The sequence below is a fragment of the Neophocaena asiaeorientalis genome, unplaced genomic scaffold, assembly GCF_003031525.2.
Source record: "Neophocaena asiaeorientalis asiaeorientalis breed wild unplaced genomic scaffold, Neophocaena_asiaeorientalis_V1.1 scaffold689, whole genome shotgun sequence".
NCBI classification, from domain to species: Eukaryota; Metazoa; Chordata; class Mammalia; order Artiodactyla; family Phocoenidae; genus Neophocaena; species Neophocaena asiaeorientalis.
Genome location: NW_020175666.1, coordinates 210,954 through 235,268, shown reverse-complemented (window position 1 = coordinate 235,268; position 24,315 = coordinate 210,954). Strand labels below are relative to the sequence as shown.

The following is a 24,315-nucleotide window of genomic DNA, read 5'->3' as shown; positions in this document are numbered from 1 at the left end:
AGATATTAAGCAAGGAAAGCATGATTGAAGGCCTCGTTCTTACAGGGTACAAAGATATGAGGCAGATTCATGTACCAGGAAACAAAGTACTCACATCAGAATCCTTATCTCCTAGTTCATCATCAGACTCATCTTCAGAAGATTCTGCAAGAAGGGGGAAACAAGCTTTAACTTTGTGATCAAAGCAGAGGACATAGCCCAGAAAGCTAAAAAGAATCAGATTCCTGAATTTATTTTTAGAAATATATTCAGCTATCATCCAAGAAGGAACATTGTTTATATTCTTATCTGCATAAAAGTACATGTATTATACTATTCCATCAAGATCTCATTGATCAGGACAAAGTACCAAAACCCTAACAAAATCCCATCTAAAACACTAAGTCATTGTACATTAACTATACTTCAATTAAAAAAAATAATTAAAAAAAAAAAAAAAAAAAAAACTAAGCCGAGGATGTGGAGAAAAGGAATCCCTGTGCACTGCTGATGGGAATGTTTTCCACTGGTTCAGCCACCATGGAAAACAGTATGAAGACTCCCCAAGAAATTAAAAATAGAATTACCATATGATCCACCAAGTCCACTTCTAAATATATACCAAAGGAAACGAAATCAGGATCTCAGATATAACTGCAATCCCATGTTCGCTGCAGCATTATTTACAATAGTCAAGAAAGGGAAACCACCCAAATGTCCATTGATGGAAGAATGGATAAAGAAAATGTGATACATACACACACACACACAAAATAGATTATTATTCAGCCATGCAATAATAGGAACTCCTGCCCTTTGCAACAACATGGATGGACCTTGAGGGCTTTGTGCTAAGTGAAATAAGTCAGATAGAAAAAGGTAAATACTGTATGATCTCACTCACATATAGAATCTACAAAAACGAGATTCAATGATACAGGGAACAGATTGGTGGTTGCCAGAGGTGTCAGATAGGGGTGGAGGAAATGGGTGAAGGTCAAAAGACACAAACTTCCAATTATAAGATAAGTCAGTCCTGGGTAGATAATGTACACCACGGGGACCACAGTTAGCAATACTGTAACGTTTATTTGAGAGCTGCTAAGAGAGTCAACCTTAAAAGCTCTCATCACAGGAACAAAAGATTTATAACCGTGTGGTGATGGATGTTAACTAAACATTGTGATGATCATTTCACAATATATACATATAGGATCATTATGTTGTACCCCCCTAAAACAAGCACAGTGTTATATGTCAATTATATCTCAATAAAACCAGGGGGGGGGAAAAATCACAAAAAGTATTATTAATTAATTCAGGTATGCTTTTATGTCCTTCAGTTATATTTTATAGTTTTCTCTATAAAGGTTTTGTTTCATTTTTTAGAGGTATTTCTAGGTACTTCATAGTTTTGGTTGCTGCTGTGAATAAGATCTTTTTTCCTAAGACATTTCTAACCGGGACATTATGGACATACAATACATTATTGGGACATAATAATGCTACTGATTCCTTTTTGCTAGATCTTGGTATCCAGTAAACTTGCTTATCTGAATATTTCAATGGTGTGACTGGATTATCAAATAATGAGATGTACAAAGACGGAATTTCATTGAATTATTTTTCTATATCTATTAAAATAATAGACAGTGCTCATACCTGTTAACATGGTAATAACTACATTAACAGATTTCTTGATGCTAAATCATCTTACAATCTTTAAATAAACTCTACTTGGTAATGACATATTATTTTACTTAAGCACTTCTGTAATCAACCTGCTACTCCGGATATTTGAGGATGGCCTGAGATGTTATTTTCTTGACTATACTTGTCCGATTTTGACTCATAAAATGTCTAAATTGTTTGTACGTGACAAAAATGACTTGTTCCTTAAAGACTGGTAAAAGTCACTTATAAAACCTGTGTCTGGTACCCTACGGGGAAAGGTTTTGACTAAATCAATTTAAAGCTATTAGCTTGTTCTAGGTTTCTATTTCTTTTTATTTTTAAGTCAATTTTGGTCATTAAAGTTTCCCAAGAAATTACCTACACCATCTAGGTTTTTTGTATTGACATAGTTTGTTCATAGTGTTCTTCAAATCTCTTCCATACCTAATGCCCTTTTTTGTTTCTGTATTATATTTGTGCCTTCGCTTTTTTTTATTTGATCACATTTTTGCCAGTTTTGCCACAAGCTTGCCCGTTTTATTAGGGAAGGTGTGTGTCAAAGCATGATCTCACACTGATGTTTTTACAAAGTCACAGAACTGAGTCAATGTGAAAAGCTAAATGTTCAGCCTATGCCCCAAGCTTTACCTTCTTCATACACCAACTTTGCCTTCTGTGCAGGACAAGTCGGTCCCTTCGTTTTTTCTGATGCTGTAACCTAAAAGATAATCAAGTGCTATTGTGAAGTAGAGTGTAAGTTCATCTCAAGCATCACAACGTTCCCCAACAGTAAACTCATCCTCAACCACTATAACAGATGACCTTAATACGATGTAGATCAAATACAGGGCAAAAGGCATATTCGTCAAATACAAGAAAGAATTACTCCGTAAAGGCTGAAAATACTTTTAAGGTAATCCAATTTCTTTCTGCGACAAAAAGCTGTAGAAATACCCTGACTCGTTGTTCATAGCACCACAACCACTCTATCTGTATTAACAACTGAAATATGACGGTGAGAACCTCCGAGTTAAAGCTGACACAGGCAGAACTAAGTAAACTTACTGTCAAATATATAACATTTCCTAGTCAAAAACTAGGTCCTGATTTACCAATTTTTTGCTGAAACAGGGTGCTTTCAACATTCAGGTAAACAATCCTTATTCCTCTCTCCATTCCCATCACATTCAAAAGTGTAGCACAAAACAATCTGATTTACTCACTTGCGTGATTAGAAGGATGAGCTTTCCGTGAAGGTGGGAGAGTTTCTGAAAAGTTTTTACTCTGCTTTCCATTAACTGGTACAGTGTCCCCAGCTGGGGTACCAGGTCAGGCAACTAAGGAACAACAGCAACAAAAAAATGATACTTTGATACTATTATAATAAAACATGGATAACAAATACATAAATCATGTTCGGATATGCCTGAGTACTCAGCCCCCAGCAAATGCTTGCACTTCCAGTGGCAGTGGCTGCTTGTCACACAGCCTAGCAACGTCTCAAATTTTCAGAGGTCTTTACTGTCCTAACAGCAAAAAAATAATACATTAAAAAAATAATGATGCAAGGTCCGAAGGAGAAACTGCAAGAAGAGACAAACTGCAGGGTGGGACTTCTTTGTGTTGATCTTATTATTTCAGAGAAGATCAATATAAAGGAGACACTAACTAAAGAGTAACCCCAAGCACATACCTCTGGGCTAAAAAGGGCTTCACTCTGAAACTTCCTCTCTGATGATATCACACTATCTACCTCCATTAGGTCCCAGCAGCTAGAGGAAGCTTTCACAGCTTCCAGAGACCAGCAGGACAAAGTGACAGAATACAAAGCTGACCTTATGGTATTTCAAACATACTTCCTGTTAATTAACCCTCTGAGTTATACTTCAGAAATTAAAGCAGGAAATTATTTTCTTTGTCCCTCCAGAGCTTCAGAAAAAGGGACCCCACTCTTTGCCCTTTAATTAGCCTTTACTTGCCCTCCTATCTCTGACACGAGAGTAAATAAGAGTGTTTCATTCAAATGTTAAACTTTAAACAGTAAAAATGAGAGTGTCTGTACATTACTAAAGCCCCCATGCCTAGCACAGTCCTTGACTTAGAGAAGGTACTTAAAGATATCTGATAAGGAAGGAAGAAACGAAGGAAAGGTGGGGGAAGAGCACTGTTTTCTGAGGAGAGAAAACTGTTTTGGGCTGGAGTCCATCCTGCACCATACTTCCATGGTCTATTTTGCCCTGACCTAGAATGTTATACGACTACTACTCCAGTAGTTATAACTTAGGGGTTGATTCCAGAAGGGATTTCACTACAAGTCCACCTAGGGCTCTTTTTGCTCCTAAGCAATTCAATGAAGTCACAAAATGAGTGTCGTCCTATGCTTGTGGTAATCTTTCCGTGCCCATCACCACGCCACTCAGACACTGCCCGCAATCCAACTCCCAAGATTTCTGTAAGCAGGGAAACCCAATATGCATTCTTACTGTTTCCTATCTCTTCCCCGCATTTTAACATCCTGACAGAGATCTCAGACACACAAAGAACGAACTGCCGAACTCAAAACAGGTTAACCAATGGTTTTTCCTATCTCAGACTACTAAAGGAAAAGGATCCTGAGACAGAGAACAAGGGACAGTGATCAGGCAAGAACTGGGTGAAACTGTTAAGAAGGGAAGAGCTATAGTTTAAGGAGTAATTAAAAATTTTCAACTATCCACTAAAATCTTTCAAGAAAACCTATTGTAAGGTTCTAGATAACCAAATAAAAGAAGAATGAGTCAACTGCATAATTTTATTTCTAGCTTAAACTATAATTAAATTGATGATGTGGCAATAACCCAGCTCATATTGTGACATATAAAACTGTTTTTTTTTTTTTGGTGCTGCTTTATGATTTTATGCTCCCTCCCTTCCATCTGTATAGGTAATCAAGAGCTGACAGTAGCCCCAGCAAAACGTCAGGTATTAAGATATTCATTTCATTTTTATCACAAGGTAATATAGATATGTTAGCATAGATATAAACTTTAAAAAGCTACTAAGCTTTTAGAAGAGGATGGGAGAGATACATACAATGTAAAGATAAATTTGCTAAACAGGTATGTATATAGAAAAACACCTGAAGACTAGTATGTAACTTTTCTCCTTTCTGTATTTTTCAAGCTTCTCTACAGAATATATATTACTTTTAAAATCTGGGCCAAAAAAGGGCCAGTTTATAAAAGGTAACAATGATGACAACATGACATTGCACCTGGGGAAAAAACAAATTCTTTAAAAGCAGCAGCTGATGGTTAAAGGGTAGATGGAGAGAAAATGGTTTTGTTAAGCCATCAGTTGATAATCCTTATCAAAGCCAAACTGTTCAGCAACTACAGGTGAAAAGACTTACTGTGGATAAGTAGGAGGCATGGATCGTTAACACGCATTTTAGCCACTGAACCATTATAACAGCACTGAAAAAAAAAACACAAATCAACTAATATTCACAAATTCAAAATTAAATACAATGGAGTTATAAAGATCTAGAAGATGACTCTAATAAATAAACCACTGTGAATATGACAGTCGTTCATTCTTTCACTGGGTCTATTTGAGGTCTGTGTAATATACTCATCTTTTGAGGAAGGGAGGGACTAGATAACAGGACAAAAATCCCTTCCTCTAAAATCATTCAATTCCAGATATAAAACCTATGCTTCACTTCGTAATTAGCTGATACCAAGGCAGTAAACTGAGCTCAGCTGACTCTGCATTTTATGCTCCTATCTGAGCCCATCATCTACGCATCATCAGGTACAAACAGCAAAAGATTTCCACACCAACATTAAGACAAATATAGACCAAAAATGTGAGCCGGCCCTAATTAATGAAATCTTTAGATTTCCCCTGTGAGCTCCCAAGGCTAATGGAGCCTATCATGAAAAAACATTTAGAAAAGAAAAACTGTATTATAGACTCTGATAATATTATAGTACAAGCTGAGATCTTTGAGATAGCAACACCTTATATAAATATTTAATCATCAAATTAGCAAAAAAGACCCACAAAATTTAGTTATATAAAATCTTTCCTTGTAGTGTCTTAAGCAACTACCAGAGGCTGAGCATGTTCTACAAATGTCCAGTTTTACACATCGTGATTAGTCCTGAATTATTAAGTAAGACTAATCCATTAAATGACCTGATATAATAAAGCTGAAAAACCTCAAATTTTCTAAAGGAAGGGAAAAACTATAATACAATCTGAGAAATAAGAATCATTCAATTTAAAGTAAGTGCAGAGAGCAATATCTGACACTTTGAGTTTTATTAGAATTTGAGGCTACCTACTATGTAATCTCATGCAGCCAGACACTGCTGTTTTTAAACAATCACATTTAAAATATTTATAAAATCAAAGCAATTTAAGTCGCCTAAACATCTTACCTATTAGGATGTCCTTGTAATCTCTTTGTAAGCTGAGGAGGAGAAAAACAGTATTAGCAACAGTACTTCAGAGGCAGCCAATCTCTATGAATTCCCATGATAACACATCCATAAGAACAAAGGAAAAGAATGACTGTATTAGGAAATCATTATTCTTAAATTTCCTAACTCCTAAATGTTCAACCAATTTAACATAATCTGGGAATACATTGCCAAAATAAAAATAATTATCTGATAAAAATCTAGGCTAGGATTTATATGAATGAATGTCCAGAACACACACAAAGACAGAAAATAGATTAGTGGTTGCCAGAAACTGGGGGTAAGGACAAACGGGGAGTGATTAGTGGGTACAGGATTTCTTTTTGATGTGGCAATTACACAATCTGTAATATATTATAAAACACTGAACTGCACACCTTAAAGGTATGTAAATTATATCTCAATTTTTAAAATACATAGAAAAAAATCTAGGTTAGGCAAATTTTGTCTGAGTAGATCTAGTGATCATCTACCATCAACTCTAAATACCCTGCTTGCTTACATACTGCAAATCCATTTCTCTGAATACTGGATTTTGTCTTGGAGTCATAGCATTAGGACCTTAAAATGAGAAGCGTACTCAGTTACCTCTTGCAACAACGGAATGACAGTATGCAGGGGCATCCTTATTACAGTTCTCTTTATTAGGTTTAAGTTCCTAGTTTGAAGTACTTTCTGTGAGAAAAAAAAAAAATGTAAATAAGCATACTCAGAAACTAAGGACACTACAGGGAATACTGTCACTAAAAATTATCTTAAAAACCAAGCAATACTCAACTGTAGCAAATAAAGATTAGGAATAAATGGAGAATGTTATATTATGTCTTATGGCTATCAGACAAGTACAGGCTTCAAGTATCAGGACATTTACTCCATTAAACAAGTTTCTGCTCCACAAATTCTAAATTCTTATAAGCTAATTTTTGATATAAAACAGAAAAGAACACCTCTCGACATTTAAATACAGGTATATACACCACTTTAGAGAAGTTCTCAAACCTTTGTTTTATGAAACATATCTTGTCGTATCAACACAAGAGTGAGCAAAACACACTAAAATCACATTACAAGGAAACAAACATACCTTTTAAATGTTTTTGATAAAATTTTAAGCCAATCAAAAGATCATATAATGAGTGCTTGAGTCAAAAACTTTAAGGGTGAAATGCAGTCTCCACCCACGTTGCATGGATAGAAAAGGAGATAGAGCAGATTAGTCCAAATTCTGGCAGGCCTTTCTATTTCTCCAAACCCCACCCAGATGCTTCATCTAGAGGAGAGGGTGGGAAATGAGTCCTTTCAGGTTTCAAAGTCCAGATACCCCCTTCCTCTTTAATACTTTCAAATATTTACCTTTCAAAAGGGTTTACAACTAGAGGAACTTCCCTAATGGTTGGTGCATGCTATGTTTTGGCTGTTGTTGCTATAAAGATCACGTTCAGGATATGAACAGTAGAGGTATTACAGGGCAAAAACACGGAAAGTTCATTTTCAACCTACTTTAATGGTCTTAACATACCCTTTCAAAATTCCCTATGGATTTTATTTGCTTGTAAAAGTGTCTTTACACCAAACCCTTCTTAAATCTATTAAGTACTATTTAAAAACTATCACTGACATAATTACAAAGTTTATTATGCAAAAGAAAGATTATGTATTTTTATACATAATCACTGGGGAACTGATGGATGGACTGTCCTAATATTGTCATTTTGAAATAATGAGAACACAGGGTTCAAAGTATGCTGAGAAGTTAAACAATAATTCACAAGGTGTCTGATGATACTAAACATCCCTCAAATCAAGTCTTTGTTATAGATCAGTTATCACAAAGTTCCAATCATGTACAAGTTATAGGGAATATTGTCTGAACTAGTCTACAAATACTTTTTTTTTTTTAAATGAAGTACAGTTGCTTTACAGTGTTGTGTTAGTTTCTGCTGTACAAGGAAGTGAATCAGCTATATGTATAAGTGATCAGATAATTTGTTGTCCAAACTGGGACACTTCTGTGAATGAAAGGAGTCACTATTAGTAATTACACCAAGTTAAGAGGTGTAAACCAAAACTGTCACAGGCAAATAATGGTATGTATGGCCTAGCTATTTAGAAGTTATTCCAAACTGCAGGACAGAAAAATGTAACAAGCTCTCAGATGATCCTTATGCTCACTAAAGACAGAGGTTCTATGATAACAATTTTCAAATTAAAAATACACACAAAAAGTAAGTTATCCCAAACCAAGCAAAATGATAATGAATAGAGGAGTTAGCATTATTAACTTCTGCCAAGACTATAAACCACAGCTACAAGTAGCAAGGAGATGATACTGAAGATGGGACTTTTTTTTAAACTTTACTGTATTATAACTGAAACATAACAGTGCACATTTAAAGTGTACTATTTGATCAGTTTGACATACATATTTACCCATGAAACAAACACTGTAATACATTCTATCACCCTCAAGTGTCCTTGCACCCTTTACATTCTATCCTTCCCTTCCACCCCACCGTCCTCAGGCAACCGCTGAAACTACATGTTGGTTTGCATTTTCTAGAATTGTTCTATAAATGAAATCAAACTGTATGTACTGTATGTACTTTTTTGTCTGGCTTCTTTCTCACAGCATAAGTTTGAGATTCATTCATGCTGTTGATGAAGCAATATACATTCTTTACATTGCTAGATAACAATTTATCCCTTCATGTGTTCAGGATTCTTTCCAGTTTGGGGCTATTTAAAAATAAGGCTGCCATGACCATTCGTGTACAAGCCTTTGTATGAACATTTGTTTTCAATTCTCTTGGTAAACACCTAAGAGTAGAACGGCAGGATCTTATGGTAGATGTGTCCCTTCACTTTTAAGAAATGGCCCAACTGTCCTCCAAAGGAGGCATACCATTTTACATTCCCCTCAGCAAGATATGAGAGTTCCAGGTACTCCATATCCTCCCCAATAGATGGTACTGGTCTTTTAAATTTTAATCAGTCTATAATGGGTATGTAGTGTTATCTCACTGTGGTTTTAATTTGCATTTGTGATGATTAATGATGTATAATACCTTTACATGCACTCACTGGCCACTGGAATTCTTTTATGAAATATGTGTTCACGCATTTACCAATTGTTTTTTATTTGAGTTGAGTCTCACTACTGAGTTAAGAGTTCTTTATCAATTCTGGATATAAATCCTTTGATATATAAGTTGGGTTTTTTTCCCCAGCCTGTGGCCTGCCTTTTCATTCTCCTAACAGTGTCATTTCAAGAGAAAAGTTTTTAATTTTTATTAAATCCAAATGACCAATTTTTCCTTAAGTGTTTCATGTTTTTTGTGATGAACCTAAGAAGGCTTTTTCCATGCAAATCTGCGTAACATTTTCTCCTATTTTCTTCTAGAAGTTTTGAGGGTTGGTTTATACATTTATGTCTGTGACCTATTTTTGTGTAGACTTTTGTTTAAGATGTGAGGAAGGAGCTGAGATGCATTTTTTTCCATATGGATATTCAATTGATTCAACTGCAACTGTTGAAAAGACTTCGCTTTCCCAACTGACTCAACTGAGAAGCACCTTTACTGAAAACCAATTGCATGTGGTCTATTTCTGGACCATTTTGGTTCCTTAATCTATATTTATGTTTTCACTAATACCAAACTATCTTGATTACGACAGCTTTTTCTTGAAATCAGGTAGGGTAAGCTCCCCAGTTTTGCTCTTCATTTTATAATTACTTTGGTTACTTCATGTCCTTTGAATTTCTAAAAGGTAGCTGTGCTGGAATTTAATTGGGAATGTATTGGATACATAGAATAATTTGGGGGGAACTGCTCATCTTAACAACATTGAATCTTCCAACCATGAACATAGGCCTTGGTTAATTTCTCCCAATTTTTGTAACTTTCAATGTAGAGGTAGAAACACCTTTTGTAGATTTATCCTAGGCATTTTTTGGTACTACTGTAAATGGGAACTTCTAAGAAATACTTAATTTAAATAAAAATTTTCAAATATTTTAAAATATATAACTCCTATGGGTGCCATGAATTATATAAATGACTAAGCATATCTTTTTTGCATAAGCTATAGACTATTTCTTTAGGTCAAATTGCCACTTTCCTAAAAAGCCATGAACTTTAATGTCAAGTGTTCTACAGCAGGGACTTTTAACCTCACCTTTGGTCCTATGTTGCATACCTGACACTGCTCACTTTCTTCTTTCTTTCTTTTTTTTTTTAATATTTATTTTGGCTGCGCTGGGTCTTAGTTGCGGGATCTTTTAGTTGTGGCATCTTTTAGTTGCGGCATGTGGACTCCTTAGTTGTAGCATGCACGTGGGATCTAGTTCCCTGACCAAGGATCGAATCCGGGTCCCCTGTATTGGGAGTGCGGAGTCTTACCCACTGGACCACCAGGGTAGTCCCCTTTCATTCCTATTTTTAATGACCTCCTATTATATTTCACATATCCTCAGAAGGTTATCTTTGGAAATGAGGAACACACTTTCCAGGGGAAAAAATATTTGATTTTTTTTTTTACTTGCCTCTTTCTCTTTAGAATGCATGATATCCCAGGTAATACAGTATGGGAATACTCCTATATTCTGGTTTTTCTTTCTTGTTTTTTTTTTTTTAAAGGTTATTGACTTCTACTTAAACAATACGACGTATCACCTCAAAGTCCTTAATAATGAAAAGATCTTACACGTACAATTCTTTACAATTTAAGAAGTGCTTTCACAATCATCATTTCCTTTACTCTCCCAACAACTCTGACACCTGACAAAAGTACACACTGTCACATCCGAAGTGCCAGATGATTCTAATCTGAATCTCTTCAAGCTTCTAGATCCAACTACCATTGTACAGGAATATGATGGACAAGAATTATATTAAATGATACTTGTTGGGTTAAATGACCCAGTAAAATGGATTTGCAGGAGGCAAAATCCAGAATGTGAAATCTCTTTAGATCAAATAACCTAGCTTCCCCAAATTGCAAAAGACAGAAAAGGCAAATCCACCAAATAGTGTGGACTTCGTTGGGATCCAGTTTTGAAGAAAGCAAAGAAAAAAACTTTACAAGACAATCAGCGAAAAGATAAATACTAACTGGATATTTGATGATTTTAAGGAATCACTGTTCACCTTTTTAGATGTGATAATGAATTGTGGTTATGTTTTTTAAAGGAATTTCTATTGTTACAGTTGAACAGGGATATATTTGTGGATGAAATAAATAATAGATCTGAAATTTGCTTCACTGTAACCTGGGTAGGGGGTGAGCAAACAGAACAATAATAGACAGACTGGCTAGTGCTAATAATTTTTGAAACTGAGTGATGGGTTCATGGTGGCCCACTGTAGTGTTAAATGTTTTGAAATGTTTCTTAGAAACAAAACAAAACAATAACTGATTCACTTGTACTACTGAAGAAGTTTTCAAAGCACAGTTAAGTAAGCAATGACGGCAGATAAGTTATATTTTAAAAACACTGTCAATTGTTTTCTATAGCTTATTTCTCACCAAATCCTCATCTAGGTTTGCATGCCATGTTAAACTAAAATTGACCTCCCAAAATACATACACTCACAAACTATTTTAAAGGTAAGTTTAGGTTTTTAGATATGCCTGGCTTCCCCCCTCCTGTTTTGCAAAATCCCCTTAAACACAAATATAAGATATTCCCATTTAGATCAAAATACAAGTCAGAGAGACCTTATTCATAGGCTGCATATTAAAGTCACATCTATACTAAGTGGCACCATAATATCACTACGAGTCACTAGGAATAAATGCACTTAGCAAATATAAACTGCTTTAATCTGATCAGGCAGTGCTTAAGTCCAATTTTTTACACTTAAATTTTCTCTACAGACCACTTTCAAATTCTGGAATTTAAGAGGACTAAATTAAGCAACATCATACAAGCAGTCACCAACTTACAAACACAGAAATCATAAGTGCCTCCCTTTTATATACCCCCAACCCTCTCGAATTTTTCCCCCAAACCTCCTATCCATTGCCAAGGTTCCACCTCACCGCCCCCTCTCACGGCCAGGGGGAATTAAGTTTCTGGAATCCAGAGTAAAAACTCAGGAACGCATTTTCCTACAGAAAAAAATATAAATTGTGATCTAGAATGCTGAGTATTATAATTCAGCTACACAATGTTTATAAAGGCTTTTGTGAACTAAAGCCTAAGAGCCTAGTAACAATTCACAACAATATTTCTATGAGAAAATGCATTCCAGGTTCAAAATAATTTAATACAATCCCTTTGTAGGTTGGTGACTGTCCGTATAGTGCCACCAAGTGATATATATTTGACTGAACTCACAAAACATTAAATTCAAGACAGCTACATAACATGACTATTCACTCTGTAAATGTGCTGTCAATCACTTTCTAAGAAAAATTAACCATCTTAATTCATTTAAAAACTGCTATAATACTTACATTTAGCATTTCAAAATCATTACTTTCTAAACCCTGTGTGAGGAGAACTGGAAAACTGTTTGTCTGTGGAAGGGTGTCCTTTTCTTTTTTCGCATCTATATCCAGTGCTCCCAGGCGTTCTTCAATGCTAACCTACAGAACAGAAATGACCAGTTAATGTTATATGAGACAACACCTAAAGCAGTTTGGTCAAATTACTTTGTGCTTATGTCTCAGAAGACAAAAACCACTGACTGATTCACACCTCAACACTGAAAAACACAAATACGCTCTTCCTCATTCCAACAGAATCTCATCACCAAAAGGCCAATGTCGTAGACAAGTGTAATACCTGCAGTCCAAGTTTCCAGACTCCAGTGAAAAAAACTGAAAACCATGATTTGAAAATGTAATTCATAAAATCCCCCCTATATGAAGATTCCAAAAAGACAAGGATCAGGCAACTGATGACTAAAGCACAAGAAAAGACCTATAATCACAAAAGCTTCCCCTTCTGTAATTATCCCTTGCCATCAACCTCGGATCTTTTGCTAACAAATATTATCAAAAGAGCATAAAGACAGTTATGTTCCCCCAAAATTTATAAGATGTCTTCCTATTTTTCTCTTTGTTTGCTATACAAAAACTCACTTGTACATAACTAATCCCTTATGAAAGCAAATCTAACAACTGTGTTCTGCCAGCCCCTCGGAAGCTCAATCAAAATATGAACGTTCTATTACTACCAAAGCAAACAGAGAGGCGTTGGTAAAGCCTCCTGTTTGGGTTATGTTTTATGAAAAACACTAAAAAGGTAGGAAAAAATTAAAGGGTAGGATCTAGGCCAAACTAGAGGAAGTTGACACCGTATTTTTAAATCAGATATCATGTTATTGAGAAACAATTTTTAAGAACAGCAATGTTATTCCCCAACCCCCCACCCCCAATAAAGCAAGACATTTAAAATCAGGTAAAGAAACACTCTTTCTCTAATGATTAAACAGTTAAAATTCTAGATTCCTTAGACAAGAGTGACAAGTGAATGGAAGACAAAAAAGGATTTTTCACAGACAAGTAATCACAAGAGGTTTTTTAAGAGTTGAGAAAAAATGAAATTTATAAGCACTTTAAGAGGTTATAATGACGATCACTTTTAAAGGCTAACTAGCATTAAACCAGCCAGGAATGCTCAGACAGCCAAGAGACAAGGCATCACTGGAACTCAGCAACATGCGAAACCCAATGAAAATCATCACAGCAAGTCCTGGCTTAATCTACAATTAACTTATCCAGCTAACAATGACCAAATGGCCAGAAGAGTACCCTCTTTAGTTAATAAGAGTTTTGTCCTCTCCATTTTCTGAAGTTTCAGCTTTGGCTCCATCCAATATAATTCTTAGAATCTCCCAAGTAATCTTAAATTTCAAACTCAAAAATGGTCAGAATGAGTGTATTACCTCCTTTTCCCCTAATTTCCTCTTGCTCTCTATTTCCTCAGTCTGTGGAGGAGCAGGCTTGATAGCTGCATGATGACCAGGTATCCCAGGCACCAGAACTTTTGCTTCAGAATTCATCACTGGTGTTCTCACCTGTTAAACAGGAATAGTAGGGGTGTGACAAAAGAAACTGTCTTACTCTTTGCAAGATTTATCCCCAATGAGAAAACTAACAGCTTTTAAAAGGTTTTCCTACTGAAAAACAATGTAACTAACTCAATAGGATATGAATTAAAGATATATTTTAATTGAATACTGGCATTTAAGTATAATCTGAACATTCACTGTTTTAAAGCCTGCAACATGTAAGAGTAAGAACCAAGAAAAACAAAATCTACAGATCACACAATGACACACTGACTTAAAAATTCAGGGGACAGGGGTTCGATCCCTAGTCCGGGAAGATCCCACATGCTGCAGAGAAACTATGCCCATGTGCCACAACTACTGAGCCTGAGCTCTAGAGCCCACAAGCCACAACTACTGAGCCCACGTGCCACAACTACTGAAGCCCGTGCTCCGCAACAAGGGAAGCCACCACAATGAGAAGCCCGCGCACTGCAACGAAGAGTAGCCCCCCGCTCGACGCAACTAGAGAAAGCCCACGCGCAGCAACAAAAACCCAAAGCAACCAAAAATAAATAAATAATTTTAAAAAAACGTTAAAGAGTGAAGCTGTACATTTTATGACTACCTCCAATAATTGATCTTTGCCAGAAATGCTCAGACAGCCAAGAGAAAGGTGTCATCTCTGAAACTCAGCCAGAAGCGAAACCATTTGAATGTCATCATAGCATGTCTTGGCTTTCCTTTTTTTCATTAGACTGCCAAACACATGATGTCTCCATGTAGATGCCACATTATATTCAAAATAAAGCATGACAATAATGTTCTTATATCTGGTATTTAATTCCAGTCCCATCATGGATTTAGGTTTTATTCCACCCTGAAATACAGCATTCCTCTCAACAAAGTTTTGCCCCTTTAAGTATATAAATTGATGAAATAATTCGATAAATTTGATACTGATATTTACTCAGTGATCCTGCACTGGGGGTGGGGTGGAGGAGGAAGAACTAAATAAATCCAAGGTCTTCAACTTCTAGTCACCTATTCACTCATTCGTTCAACAAATCAAGAGCACAGAAATGAAAAAAGTTTTACAGTCTTAATATCTAAAACCTAATCCCACAAAATTTGTTAAGACAAGATCATAAAGAAGATATTAAGAGTTTAAACATAGTATTACATAACAATTCAATTCACTCAAATATCTTTTTTCTTAACTTCTAATATGAAATGCACTCACCTTTGTTATAGCTGTTTCTACTTTTGGGGCCCAGCAGATTGAAATATCTCTTACTAAACACATATGAGGTTCTTTGGAATTTAAAGCCTGGGAATAGAATTTTAAAGAGGGAAAGGGGGTGGAAGGTAAAAAAAAAAAAGTGTCAAACAAAGTAATTGGGAGTAAGAATAAAGTGAAAAAGAAATGCATTTTTATAAAAATACAAAAAAGTATAGAAGGCTTCCACAGAAAACTCCTGGTCACTCAGACTGATCACCATTCAGATTGATGCCACATGAGGAAAATGGGTAAACTCTGAAGATACCAGGCATAATGTTTACTTTCTTCAGTTATGTACTGCTCAAATATTTCACATACGCAGTTTTAAAAGACTGACATTTAAAACGTAACAGATTTTAAAGAAAACATTATTAGCTCATCACCTTATAATCTATCTTAAAAAAGACTGATCCTACCCTAAATTTCCTACTGCTATCCTTCCACAAGCTAGTCAAAGACAAGCAATGCTGATTAATAAAATGCTCTAAGGTGAATCTCTATGTCCTGATATGGTATTAAACAGGAGGGGAAGTGAGATGCAGCAAAGTACATATGTACCTATAAGGCTTTAAAGTTATAGGTAATTCTCTATATCCACCTAATCAATATCTGGAAAGACACAAAGCACACAGGAAACAGGCTGCATCTGGAGAGTGAGGTTATGAGATCCACGTATGGCAAGGAGACATATGTTTACAGTTTAACACTTCTCTCCCTTTTTTGTCACACCATAACCGTGTATTACATTTTTTTAAAGTAAGAAGTATTTTTAAATAGACTCAACAAGAGATTGCTTAAGCAAGAGATATTCCTCTCACAGTCTCTCACCTATTGGACATGCTCATAGTAACTCACCAAAAGTCTCCAAAGAAACTGCTGTAATCAAAAAACCTAAACCACTGCCCCACCCATTACATTTCCACTTAGAATACTCAATGTGTGCTATTACTACGGGATCTCTTATTAAGATTTACCTGTGGCTACTAAGCACCTGAAATGTGGCTAGTCCAAACTGAGATGGGCTTGTAAGTGAAAAATATACACCAGATTTTAAAGACATAATACCAAATAAAGGAAGAAGGGGGGCAGAGTATCTCAAATAATGTTTTATACTAAACGATATTTTGGATATACTGGGTTAAGTAAAATTACATAGTTGACCCTTGAACGATGCAGGGGTTAGGGGCGCCGACCCTCTGTGCAGTCAAAAATCCACTTACAACTTGTTCATAGTTATAACGTATCCATAGTTCCACATCTGTGGATTCAACAACCTTGGATGGTGAAGTACTGTAGTATCTACTACTGGAAAAAATCCACGCGTAAGTGGACCCACACAGTTCAAAACTGTGTTGTTCAAGGACCAACTATATACAGAGTTCTCACAAGTTAAAATGAACCATCCACTGAAAAGTCCTTCAGTTAAGGGGAAACATATGACATCTTCTTAAGTATTCCAATAAACAGACCAACATATCATTTTAAAATCATTCTCTTCCACAGACATGTTGACGTTGCACTGCTTTACTCCAGAGGAGCAGCTACGTACCACTCGCTCAATGGTGGGCTGAAACCAATTGCCATATACAAGCAACAATGACATTTTGTCGGAGCAAAAACCAGCTGCTAGAATAGGGACGGGTTTTGGTGTTGATTTCTTGCCTTTCCCAGGCGTTGCTATCTGAATTGTGCAGTTTGAAGTCAAAGGCTTTTTGCAGTATCTGGGAATGGAAAAAAATGAGATTAGAAAATGTGAAATAGCATCTCACACTAATTCTCTGAAGTTGGTGTCATGAAATGTGACCCTTCCCCGGCCTCCGCATCATCAGGAGTGACCAGTGTCCCAGAGCACTAGTGTTCCTGTCAAGACTTCATCTATCCCCACCCTGCCAACATTCAAGACCTCACCACCAAAACCTGCCTTGAGGCACACCTGCTCTTCTATCCCACTCTATCAACCCTTACAAAAGGCCCCAAGCTCCCAAGTGCTCTCTCTCACCACCCTGAGCTTCAGCCCCAAATGGCTCTGTTCTTGCCCTACTCTAATCAGCCCCATCTCTAATTGCCTCCAACCCCTGAATCCTCACCATGACCTCTGCATCAGAGTTCCAGGAGCAAGATGATCAGCAAAATATAAACAAAATTAGATCCTCAACTTCTCTGAGAGCTCTCCTCACCTTGCTTGCCTCGGCAGCCTCCCCCACACCCTTAGTGCCAAGACCCTTGGCAATGATTCAAGTACGTTTCTTGTTCTTCACTAACACTTCAAGACAAGTAGTCTCTCCCTCCACCACCTCCAAAACCTTTGAAATTGCCGTCACCAGCTACCAGCTACATTCCCCTCCTGCCGTCATCCAATGGCCTCTGGGTCACTCAGCATTTCTTAAAGATGTGAGTGGCTGTCACTCTGTCCAACAATTCCGCTGAGAAGTCCCTTTCTTAGTGATTTCCGTATACAGCATGCAGTCTGACGATCCTTCTGACACCCTGCCCTCTCAGTTCCTTTAGCCTTCTACCTCTAGCAACCTTGTCCTTCCCTGTACCTTAGCCACACGCTCCTCACACCACAGACATCTTATCACCACTAAGTACACACCCTCCATAACCCCAACTGTAAGCACCCCGCTATCTTTCCAACTCACTCTTCCTAGTTTCCCAACTCCACATCCATCTCTATCCAGGATTTTTGGCCTCTGCTTTGGGCTTTACCCTTCTGTGGTCTATTCTCTTCACATCAGATAGAACGACTTAAAACTTAATGTCTTAAAACTTAGGTCAAACCTCATCAATCCTCAGTTTAAAATCCTTCAACAGCTTACTACTGCCCAAAGAGAAATGCCCAAGCCCTTACCATGGTCCACCACTTCTGGGCCCTCAACTATACATTCCATGCATACAAATGACTATATAAATAAAGGCCTCAAGTGCTACACATCAAAATGTTAAGTTATCTCTAGGGAGTGGGACTCAATGGAGGGAGACTTGAGTTTTATAATCAATTGTCTATGCATCCTGAATGTTTTAAAATAAGTGTATATTACTTTCATAATCCCTATATAGAATTGTAAAAGGAAGGGCACCAACTGACAATAAAAAGTTGAAACCATTTTAAAGTTTAACATAATTCTGCACATAACTGAGTCTCAGACCATGTTTATAGCACATGCAAGAGTTGGCAAACCTTTCTAAAAAGGGCCAGATAGTAAATATTTTTGTTTGGGGGGCGGGGTGGGGCACATGTGGTCTCTACTGGATGTGGCCTGCAGGCCATAATTTACTGACCCCTGGTCTATGACTACTACACATCCTATCAGCAACTCCCCTGTGTCCATCAAAACACAAGCATTCACTGATCCACAAATGTGTGACAAATGTGTGACACTATCAAAGTTAGAAATTAAGGCTTCACCAAAGTTCACAAGCAAAGCTTTCCTACTGAACCAATTTCTTTTAAAATAAAACTTGAGTTCTCACTGGCAATGTATGTAGTCATACAGACAAAGAATTAAGAAGGCTTTCAGAACAATCTAAATGAAAAGTAACATAAAGCAAAGAATATTGAGGTGGGAGTATAAATAAGTAGCAAGTCAGGGAAGGAAAATAAATTTCTGACTTGAGAAACTTCTTACTTACCCATTTAATATGTGTTCAAAAAGATGAACTTGACCATCTCTGCAAACAACAGCTAACTTGACAGGCTAAAAGAAAAATGTAACATTAATAGGTAATATACTTCGGTCTACTCTAATAATTACTTATGAAAATCCAACTACCCTCTCCACCCTTCAAATAACAAGAGATAAATCAAAACAGTAAGGATGTTCAACTCTTGAATTTAAAAATAATCACTGCCACCAAAATAACAATTCAAGTAGTTGTTGTCAAGCCTATAAATAAAAGTTTAGGCTAAGAAGACAGCACAGTCCATGAGAACGCAGCATGGAAGTTAGAGGAGCTAAGTCAACAACCAAGCGCACTGGCTGACAACAGGGAACTAACCGCAGGCCCACGTGTCAGGATTACTGAAAACGCCACTGCGCCCTGTCCTCTCCCCTCATGAGCACTCAATACAGAATCCAATGATTACTTCGAATAGTCTAAGATTTTTATTTTGTTCTCTCTCTTTCCTGAATCATCAAATCATCAAAACCCTGATTTTAAAAAATAGTATTTGTGAAGTCCAAAAACAAATTCTCTAAGAAACAAGCCATTTACCTCTTCTTTATTTTCTGACAAAGTCAAGTCAATATAGACAGGTTCGTCTGTAACTGTAAAAGACATCACTGCATTCTTCTCTTTGTTTTCTGAACGGACCTGCCTAGATAACAAAACCGATGATTAGATAATGAGACATTTAAAAAAAAAAAAAAAAAAAGGCAAACACCTAAAGGGAGTTACAGCAATCGGCTCCCAACAGCATTTTCATCTTTTGAAAGCTAAGTAAGGTAATTAAAGATCAAAATAAGGGAAGCATTTGTGTCACTACCATGTGACATGGTTATATGGGAAAAGAGAAAGCATTAATGCATTTGTGGCAGACTTAAACAATGAGCAACGTTCTTTTCCATTAACCTATTTGTCTATCTTGATGGCAATGCCAACTGTCTGGATCACTGCAGCTTTGCAAGTTTTGAAGTGAGTTTTCCAACTTCTTTTTCAAAGTCATTTGGCTATTCTATGTGCTTTGTGTTTCCACTTGAATTTTAAAATCAGATTGCTGGGATTTTGACTGGATTCACTTTGAATCTATAGATTAATTTGAGGAGGATTATCACAGCAATACTGAGAAAACAGAGTCCAGAAATAGATAGATAGATAGATAAATGATCCTCACTATTGGCTGATTCTTTGGGAATCTGCCTACTTGCTAAAATGGATCTGTAGACCCCGCAATCACTATTTGTGGTGATTTCATGGTCTTTAACAGGTATACATAGAGCAGCGAGGCATATGAGCAGCCCAATGCTCGTGAGGTTTAACAAGGCTATGCTCTGCCTTTTTACTTCAGCTTTCATACTAAGTATTCTTTTTCCAGCCTATTTAGCGCCACACTTTTTGCTTTTATGCTTTTGGTTGGTGATTTCACTATTTAAAATGGCCCCCAAGTATAACGCTGAAGTGCGGTCTAGTGTCCCTAAGAGTAAAAAGGCTGTGAGATGCTTATGGAGAAAATGTTTAAGTTCGATAAACTCTGTTCTGACGTAAGTTAATCAGCTATGTGTGTGTGTGTATGTATACAAATAAACTAAGGTATCTTTAAACAGAAATACACATAAAACAAGGTTATGTATTAATTAGATGACAAAAATGTTGTAACCAGAGGCTTGCAGAAACCAAACCCTGGTGTTTCCTCAAGGAGTAAGAGTTTAGTAGTAACACTGAATCAGTGCTCCTGAGGACTTCATACAACATGACTACTCCAAGTAGCAGGCAATTGACTCAACGTGTATATATGCAGCACCAATTCACTGGAGATAGTACTGGGAGTACTGGGACCACTGGATATCCAAGAAACAAAAAAACAAACCCATGAACCCCAATCCGTTCCTTGAACCATATACACGAATTAACTCAAAACAGATCACAGAACCAAATAAACACAAGACCTAAAACTAAAAAACTTCCAGGAGAACACGTTTGTGACCTTGGGTTAAACAAAGACTTCAAAACATGATCTGTACTTCATCAAAATTAAAAACTGCTTCGTTTCAAAAAAAAAACACAAGCCACAGACTAGGAGAAATATTTGTAAAGCATATACCTAATAATTTATTTATATTCAGAATATACAGAGAACTCACAAAACTCAGTGAGAATACAAACAACCCAGCAGAAAATAGGCCAAAATATTTGAACATACACTTTGTCAAGGAACATATCCAGATAGCAAATAAGTACTTAAAAGATTCTCAACATCAATAGTAATTAGGAAAATGCAACTTAAAACCACACTGAGATACCACTACACACTTATCAGAATGGCTGAAATTAAATGACCATATAAAGTGTTGGTGAAGATGTGAAGGAATTAGCACTCTTACGCACAGCTGGTGGGAATGTAAAATGGTACAAACACTCTGGAAAAAATCTGGCAGTTTTTTAAAAAGTTAAATATACACCTATCGTAAGATGCAGCCATTATACTCCTAGGTAGTTGCCCAAGAAAAATGAATCATATGTCTGTAAAAAGACTTGTACACAAGTGTCCTTAACAGCTTTATCTGTAATATGCCAAACATGTCAACAAGCCTGTAGACTGAGGTGGGGAGGGGGATTACAAAGGGATACAAGGAAACTCTTGGGAGCAATGCAGGTGGCCACCGTCTTGATTGTGGTAATAATCTCACATTTGTATACATATGTAAAAACTTAATTATGCTTTTGCTTTAAGTACATACAATTTATTATGTCAATTATACCTCAGTGAAGCTATTTTAAAAATCTGGTCACATATTTTAAAAATAAAGACTGAGTAACAGAGTAACAAGCGTGGCTTACAAACATGATTCAAGATCAGTTTCTTTTTATTAACTACTGAGACTTTATACATTTACCAGTAAACAGTCTTTCAGTATTTTTGTGTCTAGAAGAAAATTAAGAGTTGATTTGATAAATTCTAAATATTTCATGCATAATAACTTCGTAATAAAACAAGGTTCATTCTAAAATGAAGTTACTCATACTATATACATACTCAAAATCACTGCTATCGCACGACTATACACAGCAGAAGCTGCTATTTTAGCACATCAATAGGAGACAGTACTTCCTCCTTGCAGTAATATGAAAGGGTTTTTCAGTTTTTTTTTTTTTTAATTTTAATCTTCATTCAGTGGCAAGAAGGCTTCAAATGTTATTTTCTTTCAGAAATGTGTCTTTCAAAGGTAATTATAAGGGAACCCTCGGCTTGCTCTACCTAATAAAACATTAAGTTTTCATGAATGGCCTTTGGGGGCAGCCTTTTAATATCCATTTTAATCTGTTTGTTTTTTATGGTTTACTCCTCTGTTACTAGGAAGCCCCAGGTATACACAAACTATCTTCAGGATCTTAAGACAGCAGAAATCAACTTTTCTGCTATACAAAAAATTATGGAGCTGGAGATCCCTAGTCTCAGGAGCCAAAGAGGTGAGGCATTAAAGACTGAAGCACCTCAGTAATGTCAGGAGATTGGGGTGGCCGATTTTAACTTTTTTGGCATTACTAATTTCTTATGTTAGGGATAAACCCTCTAGAACCAAAATAAGATATTCCAATAGGCACTCCTCAAAAATGAAACACAGGACAGAAAACCAACACAATTTGATTATAAGAGGCAAAATTAGGAACTAAGCTGATGGTCTGGAGGTGAACAGAGGTCCACCTCCAGACTGACATGAACCTTTCCCCACACTACTACTTTAAGAAATACATATTTGATGAGTATCATTTCTGAGTATTATTTGGTATAAATTTACAGTAACTTTATATGGTCAAGAGCATGCTCAACTAACTGATCATTAGGATAAGAAACTACTTCTATTTTTAAAATCTCTACATATTCTGTCCATGAACATCAGGTAAAAGAAAAAAAGTTAATTTCACCAATAGATGATGTTATAAAATCCAAGAAATTTCTTATTATTTCTTAAATTTAAAAACTTTTTGATGGCTCTTCAATACCAAATTGATTTTTACTTTCAAAAGTAGCTTCAGGGCTTCCCTGGTGGCGCAGTGGTTGAGAGTCCGCCTGCTGATGCAGGGGACGCAGGTTCGTGCCCCGGTCCGGGAAGATCCCACATGCCGCAGAGCGGCTGGGCCCGTGAGCCATGGCCACTGAGCCTGCGTGTCCAGAGCCTGTGCTCCGCGGCGGGAGAGGCCACAACGGGGAGAGGCCCGCGGACCGGAAAAAAAAAAAAAAAAAAAAAAAAGTAGCTTCAAAAGGAATTAGTGACAGCAACCACTGCAAGGAAAGGCTACTGGGAATTCTCAGACACAACCAAGGAATTTAATGTCCTCAGTAAACCATCAAATAGGCATTATTGCACTAACCCTGACAGTCATCTCTTTCAACAAAATCAGAGATTTTCCTAAAAAAATTTTTTATAAAGGTTTTTAAATTGCCCAGTCACAAAAATATTCAGCCCACTCTATCTCTAAACAAGCATGGAGGAAGTTCTATTATGTAATGCTCTTAAATTTTTCTCATAAAGATCTGATTTTTAGGCAGGCTCAATTCCTCATTACAAGTCAATATAAAATAAATCTAACATTAAATACAATAAAGCAAATCTCATATTCATCATTTACATTAACCATATAAGCTATGACCGATTCTTTCAAGGCAATGTTACCTCCCAAAATCCAAAAGACTACATACCAGACATTAAGTAACCGGTCATGTACTGCTCCAGATAAGAAATAAAGACCTGTAATTCCATCAAAGGGTTGGCTCTCATTAGGAGGTCTGATAGTTGTGAACATAAGTGATGAAACCGGCGTTGCATGTCCCGTGAAGTGCTAGAGAAAGTTAAATCTCATTTAGGAGAGGGTGTAAAGCAGTAACAAAAATTAGGAGTTCATATGTATCATAAACAATATACATGATACACATCTGAAATCAGAGCTCCAGACTACTAAGGTTATTTGTGCTATATTCCTCTCACTTTAAAAAACTCCATCCAAAAAAATCTCAACATTAAAGCCGTCCCTTCCAACTCCCGTGAGCCTACCCCACAATCTTTACTTCTTCCATATTTGTGTTAAAGATTCACTTCATTCTATCCATTTTAAAAGGGGTGCCTGGGTGCTCAGACACAGCCAAGGAATTGTAGGTCTTCATGTTACTCTCAGTGAGTTGAAACCACAATTTTGAGGCATCATCACAGCACCAAAAGTTCAGTAACCCCTGAGCACACTCAAAATGTAATTC

At 36.6% G+C, this 24,315-nt stretch overlaps 1 protein-coding gene and 3 non-coding genes across 4 annotated transcripts in view; all 4 read right to left on the bottom strand.

Moving 5' to 3' along the window:
- The window catches only part of WDR43 (WD repeat domain 43), a 50,197-nt gene that overhangs the window by 1,614 nt on the left and 24,268 nt on the right, over positions 1-24,315 (bottom strand). Inside the window, exons 5-17 of the mRNA XM_024731535.1 lie at positions 23,764-23,903; positions 19,620-19,722; positions 19,038-19,102; positions 16,954-17,125; positions 15,366-15,452; positions 14,018-14,149; positions 12,582-12,713; positions 6,711-6,797; positions 6,081-6,112; positions 5,045-5,108; positions 2,877-2,990; positions 2,302-2,371; positions 95-144 (exon numbers count right to left, since the gene is read on the bottom strand). Coding sequence (XP_024587303.1) covers positions 95-144; positions 2,302-2,371; positions 2,877-2,990; positions 5,045-5,108; positions 6,081-6,112; positions 6,711-6,797; positions 12,582-12,713; positions 14,018-14,149; positions 15,366-15,452; positions 16,954-17,125; positions 19,038-19,102; positions 19,620-19,722; positions 23,764-23,903 — 1,248 coding nt within the window. The remainder of the gene's footprint in view (positions 1-94; positions 145-2,301; positions 2,372-2,876; positions 2,991-5,044; positions 5,109-6,080; positions 6,113-6,710; positions 6,798-12,581; positions 12,714-14,017; positions 14,150-15,365; positions 15,453-16,953; positions 17,126-19,037; positions 19,103-19,619; positions 19,723-23,763; positions 23,904-24,315) is intronic.
- Positions 13,746-13,821, bottom strand: LOC112390570 (small nucleolar RNA SNORD53/SNORD92). Its single transcript, XR_003001298.1, has one exon. It is a non-coding gene; the product is annotated as a small nucleolar RNA SNORD53/SNORD92 (small nucleolar RNA).
- LOC112390569 (small nucleolar RNA SNORD53/SNORD92) lies at positions 14,776-14,853 on the bottom strand. The gene has a single exon (XR_003001297.1). It is a non-coding gene; the product is annotated as a small nucleolar RNA SNORD53/SNORD92 (small nucleolar RNA).
- LOC112390571 (small nucleolar RNA SNORD53/SNORD92) lies at positions 24,190-24,274 on the bottom strand. Its single transcript, XR_003001299.1, has one exon. It is a non-coding gene; the product is annotated as a small nucleolar RNA SNORD53/SNORD92 (small nucleolar RNA).